This window comes from Mastacembelus armatus, chromosome 9 (genome assembly GCF_900324485.2).
Source record: "Mastacembelus armatus chromosome 9, fMasArm1.2, whole genome shotgun sequence".
Taxonomy (NCBI): domain Eukaryota; kingdom Metazoa; phylum Chordata; class Actinopteri; order Synbranchiformes; family Mastacembelidae; genus Mastacembelus; species Mastacembelus armatus.
Genome location: NC_046641.1, coordinates 23,141,986 through 23,164,824, shown reverse-complemented (window position 1 = coordinate 23,164,824; position 22,839 = coordinate 23,141,986). Strand labels below are relative to the sequence as shown.

Sequence of the window (22,839 nt, the reverse complement as noted above, 5' to 3'; positions counted from 1 at the left end):
AGCTGAGAAAAGAACTTTATGCAAAAATATGACTTTATTAGTGGAACATCCAAGCAACACGATGCTGTCCACATAATTCGATCGTAAGGTGATCTTAGTTAGGATGAGAACAAAATGACTCAAAATGGATGAATTTATCATTATTTCATGCCCGTACTCTGGCTCATCACCTTTTAAATGGACTGTTAGTTGATCTGAATTATCCCAGTCTATAGATTTTGTAAAGATTTAAAGCCAAACAATGTGGTAAAGGAAGTGCAGCCAGGAAGACAATGGGAATATTGAGAATTCCTCTGCGTCATTAGGGAAGACCAGGATTAGCAGAGACTTCCTGTTTGCGACTAGCTTGGGGCCAGACCGGTCTGTGATGTTGGCATTAAAAGGAGATGGCAACCTTTGAAAGGATACCTTAAACAGTCCAACCAGAGAGGGCATGTTTTCTTTCCTATCACACATTGTGCTGCGACTTAGGCCCCAGAGAATTTTCCTTCCCCCTCAGGGACATAAACTGATACTAAAGAAAAAGAAAAGAAAAGAGAAGTTTACAATATTGGTTTGTAAAATAACTTTCAAATTACAAGGAGTGGGGGTGGTTCTGGTTTGTGTCAGTGTTGTGGTCACTGCTGTACAGGTGTGAGCTGTTTGGCAGAAAGCTCTGTGACGTTATGACACCTTTTATCACTGAACACTCAGCTGTGTTTTATTTATCTAGGACTACTATTTATTGCAATTTGTCACTCACCTCCGGAAAATTAGCAGCTGTTCACTGCTTCTTAATGTTTTTGTGATGTTTTTGCCACAGATATTATAAAGTATGTTAGAAGAGTTAATGTTTTAAAATTCCTCTACAATCTGAGATAATTCAAATGCTACAGAAATGTAGTCCCTGGACGATAACGATGAATATTGCCCAAAATATCATTACTGATGATTTTAGTGCAACATAAACACAAAACATAAACTTTAGGTCCCCAAAAATCTATTCAAACTCCACAAACTGCTGCAGCAGGCAGTCCAGGACCTGCCCGACACCAAACAGCACACACATTTTGCAGCTAGTTAAAGCGGAACCAAAATGAAAGTGAGTATTAGACTTTTTTTCAGTGGAAAAAGTTCAGATAAAGCCTTTGTGTTACAGTGTTATGGTGCTGGGCAGGTAATATTTTCACTGCTTTATTGTACATTAAGATTCCATCTGATTTCAAGAGTTTGAGATGTAACTTGGAAGACTTACAGCTAAACTGTACAGTCTAAATAAAACTGGGCAATTTATTTATGGAGCTGCAGTAATCACCTAAAGTTAAAATATCAGATTCACAGTAAAAATTGGTTCATAGTCTATAACATAAATTGGGAGAAACAAATTTTGTACCTTTTTAAAAACTTAAAATCATTTATTTCTAAACCCGTTTGACCCCGTTAGGTACAATGTGCATTGAAATGCTTAGATTTACAGCGTTCCCTGCGGTGTTTACCATTCGTGAGATAAACAGATCATCTGGATTTCTAAACACTGACAGGTGTAAGTTCTGAGAGCCTAACAATGCCGTGGAAATGTTTTCGCTGGAACTTAAGCTTGTGTTGATAGTGAGTTCATCCGGGCATGTAACATCTTAACCTTCGCCCAGAGTAAACACAACTAAGAAGAACGTCTCTAAATAAACAGACCACTGCATAAAAAAGGTGTAACTACACTAGTAGCCGTGAGCTTGTGATGAGGAGCAGCAGTTTAAACCCTGTAAAATCCATGTGAGTGAAGTGAATGGCCAGTGCTCAAGGGTTTAATTAGCACCACAGTACCTGAGAGCAAGGTGCTAAAGTTCAGCTGTTTTAATGGACCAGCAGTAGAAGAAAGGGGGCACTGGGCAGGTTTCAGTGTCTGTAAGTACATTAGTACAATATTTCAAGAATGAATGTGAGTCAGTTAGCCTATAAATCCATCTGACATATTACTGCACCTTATTTTGAAGCACCTTTGGTTTGGTTGTTCAATTAAATTAGAAACACTGAGATTCTGTATGTGCATATTAGAGTTTTGGGTGAAATAATATATGTTTTCCTCCGTGAGCACAGCGGTAACTGGCTTAGGACAAACTACCAAAATACATTTATAGGTTTTGTGTTGGAGTTGGTTGAGTGGCTGTAACACTATAAAAGTGAGTTATTATTTTTAATTGTTACTCAGTGCTCTGAGCAATACGCTCACCTCGACCACCAAACCGGAGGCTGCTGCTCATTGAGATGGTTGGGATTCTTGGTACTTTCTCTGACATGTTTGGTCTGTAACGAAGAGGCTTTGAAAGCTCCTGTCAACGGCAGAAATGCCTAATAACGTGGAAAGAGTTTGTCTCAGGTCAAAGGAATTAACCTTTAGTTGTGTGCGTGGCTAAACTTGGATAAGAGTCACACAAGGAGCATGATAGTCAGGTCTTTCAAGATTTATTTTTGGTCCCTCCCACTCTTAAAAACACACTTAAGTTAATTTCGTGTGGCCTGCTTGGTATGTGTAAGATTTCCTCCTCTTCCCACCACACACCCTCATTGTTCCCCACATAAGGACACTCAGCATACTTTAAGATTAACTGAAACCAAGGCTTTGTGCTATTTAGGCTTCACTACCAGCACATGCTGGCTTTGTTCACTTATTGATGTTACTTGGTGGCTAAATGTGGCTGTTTTAAAGCAACAGGCCACTGAAATGACTTCTTCCGAACAATTGTAACACTTCATTGGAAAGATGAATTTAGATTCTGTAATAATTATGATTTTTCAACTGGTGAAACATGAATAAAGAGTATTCATGAAATGTATCCCCTGAAAAACCACTTTAAGGTTGCAGGTGTTAGCTAGCTGCATCACTGCAATACAACACCACATAGAGGCAGTAATACAAGTCAAAGATTATTATTTCATGTGTTACAGTGAAAACCCAGCAGGATTTGTTTGCTGCAATGCATAAGAGATTTTGACACTCACCTCAGACATACCTGCAGTGGCCAATCGAATGTCTGTCGTCTGTCATAAGCAAGTAGAATGACATCACTATAAAACCACAAGTTCCCCTGGGGAGGAGCTCGGGTTGGTTGGATGGGTCAACAAAATGTGTGACTTTTACATGGAAAACCGCTCTTCACATTCCACCTCCAACCAGCGTTGGTTACTTTTAACCATGACAGAGTACTTTCCCTTTCCTTAACCAAGACGTTCTTCTTTTAACCATGACTAAGATTGTTTCAGAACCCTTAACTAAGTATTTTTTTGTAATCAACGCCTTTACCTTTCCTTAACCTTTGTGCCTAAACCAAACCATATCCTAATCACAGTGATGGCAGATCAGGAAATGGTCACGTTAATGTTTTCATCATCTCATTTATTTTTGAGTGTTTGCTGGCTGATCTGAACATTTCATCATTCAAACGTCATTCAGATTGTATAGAGGTCTAAACTTTGAAGTTCAGTATTCCAGTTCTCTAAAGGCAGATTTCCTTTATTACTATATGTATATTTCTAAAACTAGTTTTCTCCTTTGTGAAATCTATCTGCATCTTCAAAGGCCTAATCATAACCGTCCCCTGCTGTGTTTATTTCTGTCTGCTCAACCTTTAATTACCAAACTGGATATCAATCTTCTGCAGGTCTTTCATTTGTTAGTGTCTGACCACCTAAATAATTATCTGCATTTAGCCACCAATAAAATCTGACCACATTTTTTTTAGAGGGAACATGGATGTGGAAATAATTGGGAGACTGAACTTTCTGCACTATCGTGACAGAAAGGGGTAACGTAGGAGTATATTAATGTAGGTTTGGTCACACCATCACCTCATTTGCTTCTTCGTGTAGTTGAAAAAAGAAATCATTTTAAGGCTTGCCAGAAAATGTTGCTGTTTGTGACCCATAATAAAAGTTCCTCAAATGGTGCTGCATGGTGAATCACAGTTTTCTTTGCTCTTACAGTGCATTTAATGAGGCTGTGTAGGAGTCTGCCTTTAACAAACTCTTTCAATACAGACTCCATGAACAAAAGTAATTGAATTTAGTGCAAACATTTTCCTTAAGCTGTGCCCAGCCTTTGCCCCAGCAGCCATTTGTCTGTCTTAAGAACTGATTGTGCTGTGTACACTTTCCCTTTCAACGTGTAACACCTGTGGCTTTGTCTGCCTGGGAATGTGTCCACAGATATAAGGCTCTGATAACACTACACCTGCTTTATAAGTTATTTTAAGCAGGGTAAACAATAATCACGGAACAACTCATCATTATACCATGAGTAGGGTTATTAGAGCAGTTATGTGCATGTGTTTTACTTTTAGTTCATAGGCAAATAATTCTTTACACAGCTGCAAATGCTCAAAATCTGAGTTTCTGTTTGAGGTTGGAGTAGACAAGTTTTGATATTAATGAGTGTAGTGGTTAAAAGTCTTCTTATAGCTTTCAAAACATACAGAAAATATTGTGATTTTTTTTTTTTTTTTTTTTTAAAGAGGGGCAGGGAGCAAAGGTCAGATATATTGGTCTCAATCAACCTTCCTCTGTGATTTTTTTTTATGTTTAAATGCACCTGTGTAATCACCCTAAATCAGTGCCATGTTCCCCCTAACTGCAAATTTACATCTGGTGCTGGATGCATTCACTTTCTCCACCAGCAGGCCTGATAAAGTAAAGTAAACATCAGATAGTGCTCTTCCCTGATAAATCAAGAGTTAAGTGTGAGTCATTTTAATTTTCCCTTCACTATCATTTATATAATTACAGATTAGGTAGGTTGCTAATTATGACTGAGCTGTGTGCACTTTGCTGATGTGACACTATTAAGTAAGGGTTGACTTAATGACTTAACTTTTAGCAGTTAGTATCTGAAGCCACCAACTGCAACCATTTCAGTTGTTTATTGCCTTATTAATGAAATAATCTTTGTCTTTGAGGTATGAATCAGTATCAGTCCCTGTTTCCTTCATTGCAAAGAGATTACGGCAGTACGTACTGGAACCCAGTCAGAGCTCAACCCAGCCCAAGCTCAAACCAGACCAATTCATTCCAAACTGGGCCTAACCTGGACCGATTCATTCTGACCAGAGTCCAGAGGTGGCAGAAGTACTCATATTCTATACTTAAGTAAAATACAGATACTTGTGTGAAAAAAGACTCTGGTAAAGTAGAAGTACTGACTCAACTCCATTACTCCAGTAAAAGTACGAAGGTACAGGGTCTGAAAGGTACTTAAGTAAAAAAGTAAAAATGTTGATGATACACGATACATCTTTTGATAACTAAAAAAGGAAATTCTTTTATTAACAACCTGCTCAGTGCTGGTACAGGGAACAAAACCCAACACATTCACCATGAATCATTCTTGAACAGTTCTTTTAAATACGACCATGGATGGGGAATGTCTGGCTTTTCTCAACCTGCTGCATCGTCGTCGGACTCCGCAACGCTCCCCGGATCCCCTTCTTCCTCCACGTCGCACTGCGAGTTTTCTCTCTATCATAACCTGAACACTCACTGGATTTCCCTCTCTAGTTAGTTGCGTCTTTTACGTCGTGTCGTCATCTGTGGAGGTTGAAAAAGTAACGATCATGTAAGGAGTAGAAAGTACAGATATTTGTGTTTAAATGTAGGGAGGAAAAGTAAAAAGTAAAGTACAGATACCTGAAAAATCTACCGGTATTTGTACTTTGTACTCTGTTACTTCCCACCTCTGGCAGAGTCTGACGTTTCCACATTTCAAAGGTACAATGAAAACAGTGCTGACTAAACCGATGACAGGAAACCAAACAGTAAAGTTGCAGTTGAATATCAAATCAATGAGCTGATAGACTCTATATAGTTTCAAAGGGAACAGGATCTTCATGTTTGCAAGCTATCCCCTTCACATCCAAATGGTTGTGATCCATTAAATATAGAAACATTGAGCAGGGCGGTTTAAATGTCGGGTGGTAAAATTTATAGTTGAGGCCCAAAAACAACCCGACTGTGCCGAATATGTGGAATAATGTGCTACAGACTTACAGGGATAGATATGAAGGAAAGACCAACTAACAATCAGTTTCATGTGAAGAACAGAAGTGCTGACCAATGAATTTTAGAGCTTCATTTGTATTACAAAGGCCTAAGCCTGGTCCTGAAGCATATCATTTGCACATTTGGCATTCAGCTGACATTTACAGCCTCTTACAGTGTATGAGAGGGTTTGTCTTCGGTTTAGTTTGATGGACATATGGGCCATTGCAGGGATCGTGCCTGTGACCTTTTAGTTACAAGGTGGTTGCTGTAACCACGAGGCCACCCTGCCGCCTTTAGCACACTGGTGGTTCATGGTTTGACTCAGTTATATTCTTAAATGTTAACAGACTTAATACAGTAGAACTCCATCATGTCACATGCAGTGTATGGTTAGAAAAGCTGGTTCTCATTAGCTCATGGAGTGGAATCAATATTGCGTGTGTGTGTGTGTGTGTGTGTGTGTGTGTAATCACACATGCGTATAGGGTATGCGTTCTTGTTTGCATGTGTGCTCACATGCACAGGCACATTTGGTTGTGTGTGTTTGTGGTTCCTGTGAAATCATCAGGCAGGGACTTCCCCTCAGTTTGGAGCTAATCTCTGGCTGCAGAGCCCAGATTAATGTGAAGCGCTGAGCAAGAGCTGACAATTAGAAAAGTGCCTGTTCACTCCAAACCCTCAAAGGAAGAAGCCTGCTGTGATAGACACACACCACAAATGTTAACCTTTCAAACTGAGAGCCTAGAGACATGAAATGTTGAAATTCCGCAGAGGACGATTTGTAGTAATGCATGGCATGCTTGTTTTGAACAGGAAGGTAATTGTTTCATCTCTGCAAATTACGTCTTGGTAGACTTGCTAAGATCACACTAATCTCCAAACATTTTAGGAGGAAACTGTGCCCCACCCAGTCACTTTGAAGTCTGTTTTTTGTCAAAGGATTGACAGTTTGGGCTAAAACATGAAGAGCGGGAACGAGGACTAAGTGGAGTTTGTGGAAGGAGGATGTGCGTGCTGCAGGAAAGCTGCCTCCTGGTTCTGTAGTAAACTCATAACTATCTACAGTCCTGCAGTATTTTGTCAGGTGGACAGTGGCTGCAATCTTTGCTTATCATGTTGGTCAGCGTTAGACTTATAGACACATCCTTCACTATTATAAGTCACGTTGGGTAACAGTTAAAGTGCCCCAGATTTTATGAATGTAATGGAAATATTCATTTTTTAATTTTTACAGTGCAGGTTTGGCATATTAGTTTACATACTTTGTTATAAATAGAGTGCATATAATACAAACTCTGTGTTTAAACATTATGGAAGTTTAAACTTACACATCTTAAGGACTCAAATCCACATCTGAATGTTACTTAGGAGGATCTTTAGCCAATCTAAGATACATTTTACATTTCAGACTTTGAGCGTTGAACCAGTGCTGAGAAATTTAATATTAAAAGCTGTAAGAAAATCTAACAATTAAATTAATTGATTACTAAAATGATAATAGGGAAGTTATAATATTTAAAATTCAGTCTTAAGTGTGTGATGTTTCTCACTCTAAGAGACTTTGTATTGTGTAAATACTTAACTTAAGATTGACTTTAAGGGTTTACACTTCATGACATTCGAAGCATCCTGGTGCAGCTCAAGCATCAGAACTGTTGTGTGCTAGTAATATCTTATAATATCTTATTCTAGCTTGCAAGGCATCTACCATTTAGGACAAATCCTGGTCTGCAGTGTTTTGAAACATATTATTATTTATGTTTTTTGCCGTTTTTTAAAAACATAATTAGAAAGTCCAGTTGACTTGTATGACGGTCCCTGCTGCTGCTGACTTTGAGCCTGAACAGAGTAGAGACAGACGTGTAAAATCCAAATCCCCTGAGCATTTTTTTGTTTTATATGGTGAATATTTCCCATAAGATTTAAGAGGTCTGAGTTTTCTGAGTTTGCTGTTTGGATTGTGGCAAACAGCATCAAGATGAAGCTTTCTAAGCATTTACTGTGTGGCTTCCTGTATCAGAGGTTCTGAGATCTTGAGGAAATGACTTTGAGATTCAGTCATTTTTACAGCTTTATGTGGTTGGTCATGGTTTTGAATAATATGGCCTTTTGACATCCTGCACCAGCAACATTTGGACAAAAGGGCACAAGGTCTGGCAGAAATAAGTACACTGCATTTTGTTGATCCCATATAGCTTTTCAGTATTTCTTTTTTTATTTGTTTGGCGGTCGAATTGTTGTTTTATCATGTGTACATTACCCAAATAGCTCGCAAAAATGAGAAAATATCTTGTTGGGCTGGGCTGGCACATCTTAGTGTTTGCGCCAAAGCAAAGACCGAATATTGTTTCACTCCTTTTAGCTGTTAGTACAAGGAATAGCCTGGAAGCTAAATATTTGAAAGATAATTAAAGAATCACCAGATCAGTGGTGTATTATGTCAATGATGTTTCCTCACGTGGTTACTTTTACAACCCAGTGCACTTTTACTTAGTAAACACAACACAAAGTCCTTTTACAAGTGAAAATCTACGCCACAATTGGATCCCATCACAGACATGTAGTCGGTAAAAAACGTGGGAAATGAAGACACTAAACCCCCTTAGTCTCACTTCATCTGACAAAAGCACAACCAAATGTTGTCCAAGACAAAGAAGGAAGGAAAATAATTATGTCTCAGGGGCTTTCTGGCAAGTGTGTTTTCACAGAGGTAAATCAGCGGACAACTCCTTCTCAACATCCTTGGGTTTTTTTTTTTCCTCTGCCACTGTCTGATTCACACACCTGAGCTGAAGATTTATGTCTAAGTACCTAAGTAATATCATGCCTAAGTGCAGTCAGTAAAGTGGACATTACTTCTTGTACTGACAGGATCAGACAAACTGGCAACCGGGCAAAGCAGCTGCGTGGTTTCAGTGCAGCAGATCAAAGACACGTGCATGTTGGTTTAACATGAGTGAGGTCGTTGCTTTTAATTTGTGAAGCTTGAGTGGATTTGAGTTACTGAAAACAGGACCAGGAAAGGGATGTTGGACAGGTGTAACACTTATTTCTTGGAACTGTTATTACACTGTTCTTGAAACTGAGTGATCGCTAAAGCAATTAAATCCTAAAGTCAGTTTTCGCTTTCTCTTCGTAACTCTAACTGTAACTTACATTTTATGTGGTTTGTGTTGGCACAGTTCTGCAAAATGATTGAAGTTTGAACTTAAATTCATGTTTGCGTTGAATCGGGCAGCAAATGTGTCCATTTTGAAGAATTCTCATATCTCTGTTTTTTTTTTTTTTTCCAGGGAAACAGCAAAGTGCTGTGTGCTAATGTGTAAATTATGTGCCTTCTCCATTCTCCAAGAATTGGTTATTAGTCCTGTTCAAGCCTCAGGACCACTGATTTGTGTAAGTTTATACCAGCACCTTGAGTTTTTTAATGCTCGACTTTGTCCGTATAACCAGAGTGAATGCCATAAAAATCAAATCCAGTCATCGGCGTGGAAGGTGCTGGTGTGTCGGAGAGAAAGACCGGTATGTGTTTACTACTGCTGGGTCGTCGTCATGCGGTTGCTGTAGCCAACATCTGCGCTGAAAGTAGTAACTTTGTGAGCTCGAGGGCACTGCTCTATCTGTTGAGCTGCAGATGGCTCTGACCAGTGTAACATGTATTTGCCTCCACTCAAAAATTTGTTAAAACATCCGTCTCAAATAACAGGAAGGGAGTGCACTCAAAAATAAAGTTGTTTGTGGCAGCCTTGTTCGTGCCCACTTTAGAAATAAGCGCACTGTGTAATTTTTGCATAGCTGCACTGTGGGCAGCTCTGTACAATAATTGGAGCCACATTAAAATGATTTACCTCCAAGGTGACGATGATAAACAGTCAGACCCACCAGGATGGATTTGTAACTGCATACTAAGAGTTTGATGCTGATGCACCCATTTTGGATGTTATCACACGATTCAGTCTCTTCTCTGACCACAGCTGTGGCTCAGGAGATACTGATTGAATTGTGAATAAGTACTTTTTTGAGGAAACATTATTGCACATTCACAGGCAGCTTTTTTTTTTTGTTGTTCCTTGCTGTGAATGTGACAGCACAGTGGTCACAAAAAGCAGGTTTGACTGAATGGATGGGTGCAGTTATACTAAGAGTTGTTCTCACCCTGTGTGCCACATGTGGTTCGGTGTTCAGGCTACCTGTTTAAGCTTGAAGACAGACTCCTGTCTGTGTATTAGGTTTAAAAAGCTACAAATTAATGCAAGATAAAGATGTTGGAGAGCTTCACATAGGACACATTTAGTAGATAACATCATAATTCACAGGTATAGTGTAATCAGGTCAGGTCAGTGCAGGTCAGTCATGTTCCCACCTTTTTGATTTTACATTTGCAAAAACAGTCTAGACCCATGTAGGGAATTATTATTCCAGACAACCAGAGTGCAGTGATGATTGACGCTCTTGACTTTATTGTGTTAATTCTGTAGCATATCAGTTTCAGTAAAAACAACCTTGTTTTTCCAGCGTTGAGTCAGTTGTCACAGATGATGTGGCGTCTACCACAGATGGTAACGTTGTTTACATGCCCCGTTTTCACACAGATGTATGAGAAATAAAATCCTTAACCCAGCTACAGTTACCTGAAGGTCTTCATTCCCCCAAGAAAACACAGCAGCTTATACTCCGAGCAGCTCCCCACTGAAAAACAAAGACAAGAAAACCTCAAGACTTTTTTTCATGCCAGACATTCATGAACAAATTCTCAGGGACTCAGGTCTTTATAAACGCTTGCTTTACAAATCTCACAAGCTGTTACTAGTTTCACACACCTGCACAAGCAGATCTCTGAGTGTAAGCATGTTGGTTTTTAGATACATTCATCTTTTTGTAGACTAAAAGGTGAATCCTGTAATTACCAACACAGCTTGTCCCATTATACTCCTGATAATGAGATGAAGAGACAATTTAGAGTAAATAATTACATTTGAACCACATGGATTTATAGTAATATTTGACTTTGGGTTCCTATTTCTAACAGCGATGGAGTTACAGTAAAGGTGGAAATGCTGAAATCGGTCTTTGTTATGATTGTTGTTCACTTTTCTTTTGATATATTCGAGAATAATTTGTCTCTTTTTCTTCATATGTTGTTTTTTTTTTTTCTTTTTTCCTGAGACCCTGAGACATTAGTTTGTCTCTTAATGAGGCCACTAGTCATTAGCCTTTGGTTGATAGACTGTCTGTCATATTTTACTCATTTATGTTTGGAGTGTGGTGATTATGATGGACATTATAATGGTGTTAACCAAATCATTACCTTCAGCAAATCAGGTCAAATTCCCAGCTCGTCAGTTATGATTTAATAATCACATTATACAATCTAAAAAAGTGGAGCTTGAAGGGTTTCTCGTGGTTGAGAATCTATTCTTTCAGACCGGAGGAGTTTTTTGAGTGACTTTCTTGTGTGTTCACTCTACAGGAACTAAGGACCATTATGGTTCTTAGAACATTGTTTGAGGAACTTCTTTAGCTCCTACGTCACAGTAGGTATATTCTTTCAGTACCATAGGAACCATGAGTGACATAGCGTGAGCAGTCAGCCTTCAGCAATGATCATTGAAGCATGAAGCATATGAAGCATATACTGTAGCATTAAAAATACAGCTTTACTTCTCTGACGTACTGCAGGTTTAACTCATGTACCAGCTTAGAAAATACAATACATCCAGGCTTTTCTGAACAAGCATTACGCTGCTATCATGCTTGAAGAATTAGATGACACCCTCACTGTGTAAAGTACATTTGGTTTGAATGTCTGAGGTGTTGTGTTAGTGGTGGTATACCACCTGCAGGCTTTGCTTTTCCAGAGAAGCCCAGAGCAGAGAAAACACTAAGTTTGCAAAATGACTTTTAGTTTGCACACTGCTGAAGGATGTTCTTAAATTCTCCCTTTTAAAAAGGAAATGTGGTGTAGGAGAGATGACCTGAGCTGACCTGATACACAGAGATACTCTAGATGTTTAGAGTAATAAAACAATCACAAGCTGCTCAACAACCTAAAACAAAATAAATGCAAAAATATAGAGCGTTTATGTAGAACAGAAGAAAAGATCAAAATATGGAAAAAGAACCAAGCAAAGCAAACTGAGCTCCAAAATCAAGGTACTAAAACTATGGACTGTAAACTATACCTTTTGAAGTAGAACTTGTATGCAGTATACGGCATACTGCAGATGCAGGACAAAACCATAACACATAAGTTTGACAAATGGTATTTGGAGATAGTACACCTCAGAATAATTCTAGTAAAGTTTGTAGTACCATGTTAACACCCATGTAAATATTTCGGTGATATTTCTGAGGACAGTTGCTCTAATGTGTAAACATAACGTTTAGCTGTCAGGGCAGGAAATGCAACAGAGAGCGTTAAAGGGCCCAGATACGTTGATGACACCATTATCCTCTTTTTTCTTTTGTTTTTTAGGTCAGCTTTTGCAAAGCTCTGCTGCACTGCTTTCACATATATTTTAGGCTAAACTTGTATTCTCCTTCCCACTGGTAATTTAAAAGCCAGTGGAATGTGGAAAATGATTGTAGGAGTGGAGAGGAGGGAAAAGATATGCCTTGCTTGGTCACTTTGGTGTCTGAAATCTGTAGCTGAGATGGCGTTTGACTGATTTGTGTTTTGACCACATGTGCCAGACCCGCCTGCTATTCTCAACCCGTAATTCCTCCCTGAATTCAAGCATGCGACTTCATTTACTGTAGGGGCAGGGTTTTTTTTTTTTCTTTTCTTTTTCTTCCAGGGAGCAGAAACTTTACCTCTCTTCAGTTAGTCTGACTCTGCACTAGGCGTAAGTGATGCCACCTGTCAGGCTGACAGCTTATTCTCCTTATGGGAAAGGCCTTTATCAGCTGCAGTTGTGGGGAACAGGAAAATGTCTGACACCTGCCAAAGAAACTCTGTTCTTTGAGAGCTTGCACACTTTAGAGAGATTTCATTTGTTCACTATTCTTTTTTTGTTTTGGTCTGTTAACTGAGTGCAATAACGAGTGCTGTTTTTATAAGTGAACTCTGGTGTATGAAATTGCACAGTAAATGCTCTACCTGTGCAAAGAACCCCACATGTTCTGTTGTTAGAATTCGGCATTTATTGCAGGTAAACTTTACCTTCTGATTTTTTGAGGAGTTAGTTGACTGGGGTGGAGATCTGCTTGTCTCCCTGTGACAAAAATCAACATAACAACTGGTTGTACAGAGGGTGAGTTGCTTTTAAGCTACTAGTTCAGATCATGTTTTCATGTTCCCATCACTGTTTTATGCTACAGCAGGAACTTGCTTTGGCACTACTACAGTAAGAGCAAAGTGTGACTATGTTAAGAGGCATGTTTTCCAAAGGCAGCCAAAGCTTCCAGATCCGAAACCATCCAGCTGCCCTTTCTGTCAGTCTACGTTTCCGTGGGGCAATGTCTGTTCTACAGTGTGCTGGCCTGTTTTTGCAGTGCGTCATTTGTGAGAACAATGAAAATTCTTCAAACAAAGCACAGTTCCTCCAGCCGTCGTGAACTGATGCCTCCGAAGACGAAAAGCAAAGCTGCGCCATGGGCCAAGCTAGGGAGGTTTTAATAGAATTTCTAAAACACCAATTGCGAAAAGCAGGATAGCATTTTCTGATTCTGAGTGCCCTGTAATTTGAAGTATGTGGGTCCAAGCCACTTATTTTGTGGCGATGGCTTTACTGGTGGGTTCTCTAAAAAGACAGAGCCCAGTGCAGCCGAGGGTTGAGCTAGCTGCCTTGCCTTCCTTACTGACTGACCGAGCCGCTTCCCCTTCGGTATCTGGCCACAGTTGTTCTGCCCTCATGGCTAACCTCACTGGGCGTAGCTGTCCTCCATTGGGTGTTTAGAAAGCCCAATAGGAGGACACCTGCTTCTGGATTTATTTATTTATTCCGTCTCTTGCACAAACACCCATACAGTCTGTTTATGGATGCAGATGGAACGCACGAGGTAAACGCGTACAAATCTGACGTTTTGTTAAACTGACATCTAAACAACAACCAAACATCCCCATATTCTGGCAACCTTGCTAGTCATGCAGCTAGCATGGTAGCAAAACATGTATAGGTTGCATTATTACCTAATTATATATTCCAAACACTATTCGGCATTTTGTCTTTTGCATACTTTGAGAATTTCCCAAATTGGGGATGTGCAAAAAACAACAAAAACTGCATTTCTTCTATGTATGCAAAGCCACATGCACATGGTGCTGATAGAAACAGTAACAATTATCTAAATGAAGGTGTAGATCATTAACCAGCGTACATTGAGTGAGGATTAAGCAGAGGTAAGATTAAAAATAATTTAACAAAAACATGTATCCAATGCAAATGCTGCATAGAGTATAGAAAAGGTTCCTTTGCACCTTTTCTGTGGTCTAGCCAGCCTTTATGCGTGTGCTTTATAAGAATGCAGATATAACATTGAACCACAAGAGCAACAAGTCCTTTTGAACACTTTTGCATTTTTGTATCCAGTGCCAAGACATCTGTCTAGTGACACACCCTGTAATTATAAACGAAAGGAGAAAAAAAAGTCTTTTAATTATTTCCATCCTCACTGCATCCACATGCAATCAAGCCTGTTATAACAATTAAAACAAGACGCTGTAGAAATTTCGATACAACAGCGTAGCAGTAAGATATCTTGCTGACGTGAAGGCACAGCGAATCCTGAACGGTGACAAAAACGACAAGGCTTAAAATACCGTGTTTGCTCAGATATTTGAAGTCACATTTGCCACTGAATCTGTGGGGGTAAAACTAAAAAGGTTTCTTCTCTTTCCAGGGTGGAAACAATCAAAGCCGTGGTCTTTATTTATTTTAGGAGATATAGACCTGTTTTAAAATTAAACTTGCTTTTTAGTGGATGGAAAAGCAGCAACGTTTGCCAGCAGAGAGTGTAGGGAAGGCTGGGAAGCGTGGCCGAAGTCTATCAGCGGCACATGTGGAAGGTTGTGATGAGAGGGTATGTTAAAGGGTGCTCAAACAGATTAGAGTGACTCACCACTGTGCAAAAAGCTCACAACCCTGCTCCTGGACTTTAAAGGCACACAGAGCATATTTCACAAAGTGTGAGTGTGTACACTAGGTGTGTTTGCATGTGGTATTTGTGGAGCTCATTACTTAACGTTTCTCCAAAGAGCTCTGCTGATATAAAGTGAATTCAGCTGCTGTTTTGTAAAAGGAGTTACTGCAGTGTTGGCCATGCATCCAACATTCACGGTGCAGTAAACACTGGGGAATAATCTGGTGCTTTTATATTTTGAGGATGACAACCTGTTCTTAAAACCAGGAGTCAAGAATATATTGCCTCTTCTGTTACTCAGGTTTGTTGTTATCATGTGCCCTGTGTCCAAAATAGTTCATGGTTTGTTAAAGAATCTATCAAAAGAAGCAATCAGGTTGATGAGAGCATGCTAAGTTCTCAGTGTGACATTAAAGGAACATTAGCACAAAGTCAGAGCAGTTAGTGCTGGCTAATGTGGGTTAGTGGTTTTGATGAGCCGGTTTGTTGCCTGCAGACTCTTTATTAAGTGACCTCTGGCTCTGGATCACATATCCTGCAGGGTGTGTAATTCGGGTAGATCCCCACAGTTACAGCACACCTCAACACATATGGTTTCCACCGATGCATCCATTACACAAGCCAGCTGTGTGAAGTCACTTCCAAGTCAAATAAGCAATGACCCCTCCTCATCTTACTCCTGAACCCCTCCCCAAACCCCCTGATAAACACACATGCACACACGCTCCTCAGGGAATATCCAGAAAGGGGACAGGGGAAAGCCTTACAGAAAGACGGGTCCCACCTGAAAACATTCCTGTAGTACAGGCCATGTTTTGCTTACCCCAACAAATTTACACAGTTGTTAGTGATGGCCTGGGATTCCTCCTAAAGCACAGCCCACCAATAATAAACAGTATGGCAGCTGACACCGCAAGACACCTGCACAGCTTCCTGACACTGCAGGATTGTTCCCAGGGACTGGGGGCGGTTAGTGTGGGCAAAGGAGGGCCGGGGGATGGGGGGCCAGCAGACAGGTCGGGTGTGTATCCATCTATGGGGCAGGGGGGGCAGAGACAATGGAAAATCCTGCAAGTCAAACAGGGTTTGTGTGACCACATATACAGCATGCTGGCCTTAGGTTTACTTCTGAGGGACCATGTACGTATTAAACCTAAATGCTGTTGTTTTGAAATGTTAGACCAGAAGTAGCTTTGACATCCCAGATCGAATCAGAAACTACTGGATGAGATGATAAATGAACAGGATTATTTACTGTATCTTAGCAGACTGACTGATACTGGATCTTTTACTTGGTGCTGGGGACACATTTCTCTAGCAGCATTATTTTGGCTTTAGTTAGTTAGCTCTGCGTGTGAGTCTTTCTCTTTCTTGTGCACCACACAAACACACACATTCAGACCAATTCTCCTCATGCCACAGGATGTCAGGTGGTCCAACCATTGTGTCCCCACCTGTAGGACATTGTCAAATCACAAAGGGGGGGGGGGGGGGGAGGACAGTACATGTCAGGCTGCTGTCAGCTTCTGTTTGACTTGAATTTGTCAATCCCTCTTTTAGCTGTGGGGCTTTGAAAGATTAGCCAAAGGTCTGTGAAGTAATTCACATCTGGCAGGGGGAGGCAGGGGATCCCTCTGTGGTTTTTACAGACCTAAATAATTACAATTGTCAACACTGTTCGATTTACACTGTTTGTTTCTGCTCACATAAACATGTTCATAGTGGGTTTTTTGAGGGTGTGGTTCCCATGAAGATTTGAGATTCTTTGTTGTGTTTGTTAACCCTTCGGATCATGGAAACCCCTGCTCTACTGTTCTTTACTGGTTTACGTAACCTTCATCTTAAGGTCACTGGTGTTTTTCTTCCAACCAGCTGAAATTTCAACTGTGTACACATAACAAAGGTTTCAAAGAGACGCAAAGTCAATATTGAGTATCACAAAGAGCGAGGATCTCTACCTGTGCAGCGTTCAGCTTTTCAGGCATGTACTGTATCAGTCTGATGTTTCCATAAAGTGGGGCCTCTTGCTTGTTGCCCTGTGAGGTCACAGCACCTGTTCTTGGTAATTGCTGGCAGGTGATGTAAAGCCTTCGCTTTTTTTCCATGGTGTAAGGTGGAGGTCCCCCCTGCTCCCTTCAACACGGAGTCTGGAAACTCATGTTGCTTGTTTGCAGCAAATAACCGAGTCTGACACGATCATTCTGCTTCCCCGGTTTCCTGAGAGTGAAGTGAACTTTGGCTGCAGGCCAGTTAGTAAAACAAAAAGTAATCATGTTTTTTTTAGGCCGTTTCCAGTGCCGTTCTGTGCAATACCCATGAATGTTCCTTATCATTTTCATTTTCATTTTCACGAGAAATGCATGTACTTTCTAAAGAACTAGATAAGGAATTACCACAGTATAAAAACTTTAAGCTTCTGATGATTTGGTAAAAAAAGACTTATATCTGTACTTGTGTAAACACAGTTTTTTCAAATGGTAAAGGGTGAATATTACCTTTAAATGATCTCACTTTGAGTTTTACTTCTGAAGAGTATTTTACGTAATCAGGCAAAACTGGTATTTCTCCTGTTTCTTGTCCCTTTAATGAGTACATCACCATCCTCTACAAATGAACCCAACAACTCCTCCAACCTAAGTGACCATTCAGGTTCTCCCTACGCTCTGACACAACCTGTAGGAGCATTTTCAGAAAGAGTGCCCCTAGGCCTGCAGGACACATAGACTTATTCTTCAAATAACAGGTTAGATAATCAATTTGGCAACACAGAACAGGAAGTTTAGATGTTTTATCTTTGGCAGCCAATCAGTAGCCTGGTTTATATACAGTGGGTACGGAAAGTATTCAGACCCCTTTAAATGTTTCACTCTTTGTGTCATTGCAGCCATTTGCCAAAATCAAAAAAGTTCATTTTATTTCTCATTAATGTACACTCAGCACCCCATCTTGACAGAAAAAAACAGAAATGTAGAAATTTTTGCAAATTTATTAAAAAAGAAAAACTGAAATATCACATGGTCATAAGTATTCAGACCCTGTGCTCAGGATTGAGTAGAAGCACCCTTTTGAGCTAGTACAGCCATGAGTCTTCTTGGGAATGATGCAACAAGTGTTTCACACCTGGATTTGGGGGTCCTCTGCCACTCTTCCTTGCAGATCCTCTCCAGTTCTGTCAGGTTGGATGGTGAACGTTGGTGGACAGCCATTTTCAGGTCTCTCCAGAGATGCTCAATTGGGTTTAGGTCAGGGCTCTGGCTGGGCCAGTCAAGAACGGTCACAGAGTTGTTCCGAAGCCACTCCTTTGTTATTTTAGCTGTGTGCTTAGGGTCATTGTCCTGTTGAAAGGTGAACCTTCGGCCCAGTCTGAGGTCCTGAGCACTCTGGAAGAGGTTTTCTTCCAGGATATCTCTGTACTTGGCCACATTCATCTTTCCTTCAATGCAACCAGTCGTCCTGTCCCTGCAGCTGAAAAACACCCCCACAACATGATGCTCCCACCACCATGTTTCACTGTATGGATTGTATTGGGCAGGTGATGAGCAGTGCCTGGTTTTCTCCACACATACCGCTTAGAATTTACGCCAAAAAGTTCAATCTTGGTCTCATCAGACCAGAGAATCTTATTTCTCATAGTCTGGGAGTCCTTCATGTGTTTTTTGGCAAACTCTATGCAGGCTTTCATGTGTCTTGCACTGAGGAGAGGCTTCCGTCGGGCCCCTCTGCCATAAAGCCCCGACTGGTGGAGGGCTGCAGTGATAGTTGACTTTGTGGAACTTTCTCCCATCTCCCTACTGCATCTCTGGAGCTCAGCTACAGTGATCTTTGGGTTCTTCTTTACCTCTCTCACCAAGGCTCTCCTCCCACGATTGCTCAGTTTGGCTGGACGGCCAGGTCTAGGAAGAGTTCTGGTCGTCCCAAACTTTTTCCATTTGAGGATTATGGAGGCCACTGTGCTCTTAGGAACCTTGAGTGCTGCAGACATTCTTTTGTATCCTTGGCCAGATCTGTGCCTTGCCACGATTCTGTCTCTGAGCTCCTTGGGCAGTTCCTTCGACCTCATGATTCTCATTTGCTCTGACATGCACTGTGAGCTGTAAGGTCTTATATAGACAGGTGTGTGCCTTTCCTAATCAAGTCCAATCAGTTTAATTAAACACAGCTGGACTCCAATGAAGGAGCAGAACCATCTCAAGGAGGATCAGAAGAAATGGACAGCATGTGAGTTAAATATGAGTGTCACTGCAAAGGGTCTGAATACTTATGACCATGTGATATTTCAGTTTTTCTTTTTTAATAAATTTGCAAAAATTTCTAAAAAAAACACTTGTTGCATCATTCCCAAGAAGACTCATGGCTGTACTAGCTCAAAAGGGTGCTTCTACTCAATCCTGAGCACAGGGTCTGAATACTTATGACCATGTGATATTTCAGTTTTTCTTTTTTAATAAATTTGCAAAAATTTCTACATTTCTGTTTTTTTCTGTCAAGATGGGGTGCTGAGTGTACATTAATGAGAAATAAAATGAACTTTTTGGATTTTGGCAAATGGCTGCAATGACACAAAGAGTGAAAAATTTAAAGGGGTCTGAATACTTTCCGTACCCACTGTAAAACCACTGAAGTTATTGTTTTATCTTTATATACTTTAATTGGCTCACATTTGGAAATTAACCTTTACTGACTTTACTGATTTGTCCGCTATTGACCAACTTACTGATATTTCTATCACCACTTCCTAAATGTGCATCTGCTCTTATGCCGGTTCCACCTGATGATGTCTTTTCAAGGCTGGCTGCAGTAGGACAGAAGCCAGTAGATAGGGTATCTGGCCCAGGCCTCCAGCCAGCTGTGAACCTGATAGCATCTGTTTTAAACGTTTGAGAGGCAGAGAGAAAGGAGCCCTCTTTTCTTCTGAGCTCTGGAGCACTAGTTATCTCACGCCTTTTTAGTAAAGGGATCCACAGATGGCCCATGTCCTGACAGTTGTGCAAATGTGATATCACCAGCTGAGGTGTCCCGCTTGGATCTTCTTACTGTGTTACTGTAGACCGACAAGTGGGACTCATTGATGCTCAGAGTAAACAAGGCATTCAGACACACACAGTTCTTGCTTTTTAAGAAAAAAAAAAGAAAAGCAGCTTTTTATCTCTGTGAAGGCAGACAAAACAACCTTTTCACACCTGAGTGTGTTCTCTGTTTGGAGTTCTTCCATCCATTGTCATAATGTGTTATCTGAACCATCAAATCAACATGAAAAGATCATTTCCTGTTCTGCTGTCACCCCAGGGGATTTGGGCAACTTGCCTTTCATTTGCTTTGTCTGAATCTGGTGACAAAACCATTTGTCATCCTTTTTTTTTTCTCAGGTTGTGTCTGGTTTGAGCTCACTTCAAAGACCAGGTTGCTGATGAGCAGCTGGGAAACCATCTTTAGATTTATGTGCTTTGTTTGCGATGGAGAATCCATCTCCTTACTCATTGTCTTCTAACCATATATCAGTGTTTGGAGAGGCCAGGTTTTACCCTCACATCCTGTTGTTTTTGAGCAATTTCTGAAAGGCTCAGACATGATCTTGACCCATGATCTTGTGCTATTGCTTTTACTTTTATTTAAACATTTATTGTACCAGTCAACAATCGCATCTCTGGTTGTGGAGACACTGTCTCCACACAGCTCCTTATTGATGAGAGGCAAGTACAACCCAGCATGCATGGTGTTCGGTGGAGACGTGGGTCAAATCCAGATTCCCTTACCTGCATCCATGTTTCCTTCACTTGTGTGTTTTCCTTGTATCTTAGTCCCACCCATGTAAGATGCAAGGAGAGAGGAAATGAGGAAACATATTTGAAGAGACATGAGACATCCTTTACCCCAAACCTTCATCTGGAACATCAGGTCACAAACTGATTTCCAATAAAAGTTTATGCCGATCCATAAAAGACTTGGAGGAAAATCCCATGTATTCTCACTCGTGGTTTCTCCAAGCTGCCTCCTCAGTTTTTCTCAGAGCAGTAATAAGATCTTTGGGACACACGTCAAGATGGCGAAGATCAAAAGATGATCAAAATACGGGAATTGGGATGTTTCCATAGCATGTTGGAGCCTTAATACACTGATAATGTATGCATTGTCAATGTTCAGCTCTTTCTTGGGAATAAGTGAGAGACCTGTACAGGTGCACTAGGGTCTTCTTCTATTGCCATGGAGCTCGGTATGTGTTACTGCCTTTTTCAACTGTGGCTTCTGGTTAATCTGTGGCACATCATGCTGCTCCCATTGTCCCTGCTCTCTGTTTGGGTCTGTTCAGGGCTACCACATTTTGGATCGTTGTGTGGACCGTACCTCTCTTAAATTAATTCATGCCCATCTGGTTCAAATCGGTTTTCTGTGTATTCATTTCAAATTGAGTCTAAAGACCCGAGAGTCTGGTTTGTCATATACATACAGTATATAAATGTGTATGAACCATGGAGGTTGAGCGGTCCATTACTCTAGAGATTGGGTTACAGTAGGCTGCTGGGAAAGGTTCTTTATTAAAACATCATAGACCTAACATTTGATGCATCTATAGGACCTCTTGTGTCGTTGCTCGGCTTTTTTTTGTTTTACAAAAGGTCCTTGAATATTCACACAACTTAGAATATTAGGTTTTATCTGTGGGTTCCCATTTCATGCTACACTCACACCCCGACCGTAGGTGTGCTGGAACGGAAATGACTCTTCAGTTACCGTTAGGTCGAAGGATTCAGCTCGAGCCCCACGCACTTATCTGAGCAGGATGTTCTGTAGACAGCCCACCTCGGACCATCACAGGACCATATAAGTTGGATTCATTTCTGATTTAAATGTATAGCATGAACCTTTGAATTTGAAAATGGGAGGATTTGTAAGACATCCCCACTATAAGTACAGTTTTAACAACTAACATTGGTCTTCTTGGCTTTTGCTCAGGAGAGGTTAGATGGCCATGATTATTTACACAGTCTTTCCTTCTTTTTCTCTCTTTTTACAGTCGGTCATTTTCATAAGGGATTATAATACTCTTGGACAGGAAGTATCTGGCTATATAGACTACGCCCACAGACTCAAGACCCAAGATTTTGAACCCTATTTCAGCGGAAAGAAAAGGCTCGTGCCAGGACGCTCGGATTTATGGTAAGTCTGCTTCCATTGTAACATGTCCATGTTGGTTGAGGAGGCCTTGACTCTAGTGGGATTTGACAAGATATGAAGTGTAAGGAAATCTTATTATCCAGCATAAAAGATCAGGGTTGACATGAGAGCCCAATATAGGCTTGGAAAGAGCTCCACAAAAGACAAGTATAGTCAGTATGTACAGCACCAGCCTTTGTGGGCTCAGCATAGATGTGGAATAAATGTACACGTCTGAAGAAAAGCTGAGTAGACCTGCCAAAGTGCTGAACCTGTCTGGACAAGACTGACATGATTAGAGTCGGGGTTAAACCATGAGATTTTGATCTTCTCTTAATGTACAGTAAATTTGTCATCACAGATAAATGGAGTAGATTTGATCTTTGTGGACGCCTCACAATTAGATACTTTGACAGATAAATATTTCAGCTAACTGACTGATTTACTTTTTAAAGACGGGCAGCATATTTACTTAGCTGCTGATTCTGGTGCAGGGGCTCAGTGTGAACACGTTATTATGTGACCAAGTTAGATCAGTACGAAATAAAGTAAAAATTATTGACAAATAATTTGTAACCTATCAAATGCATTGCAACATTC

The 22,839-nt window shown here is 40.5% G+C and overlaps 1 protein-coding gene across 1 annotated transcript in view; it reads left to right on the top strand.

Annotated features, from left to right (window-relative positions):
- cfap299 (cilia and flagella associated protein 299) overlaps positions 1 to 22,839 on the top strand; it is a 59,439-nt gene that overhangs the window by 25,742 nt on the left and 10,858 nt on the right. The window contains exon 4 of the mRNA XM_026322083.1: positions 22,100 to 22,242. Coding sequence (XP_026177868.1) covers positions 22,100 to 22,242 — 143 coding nt within the window. The remainder of the gene's footprint in view (positions 1 to 22,099; positions 22,243 to 22,839) is intronic.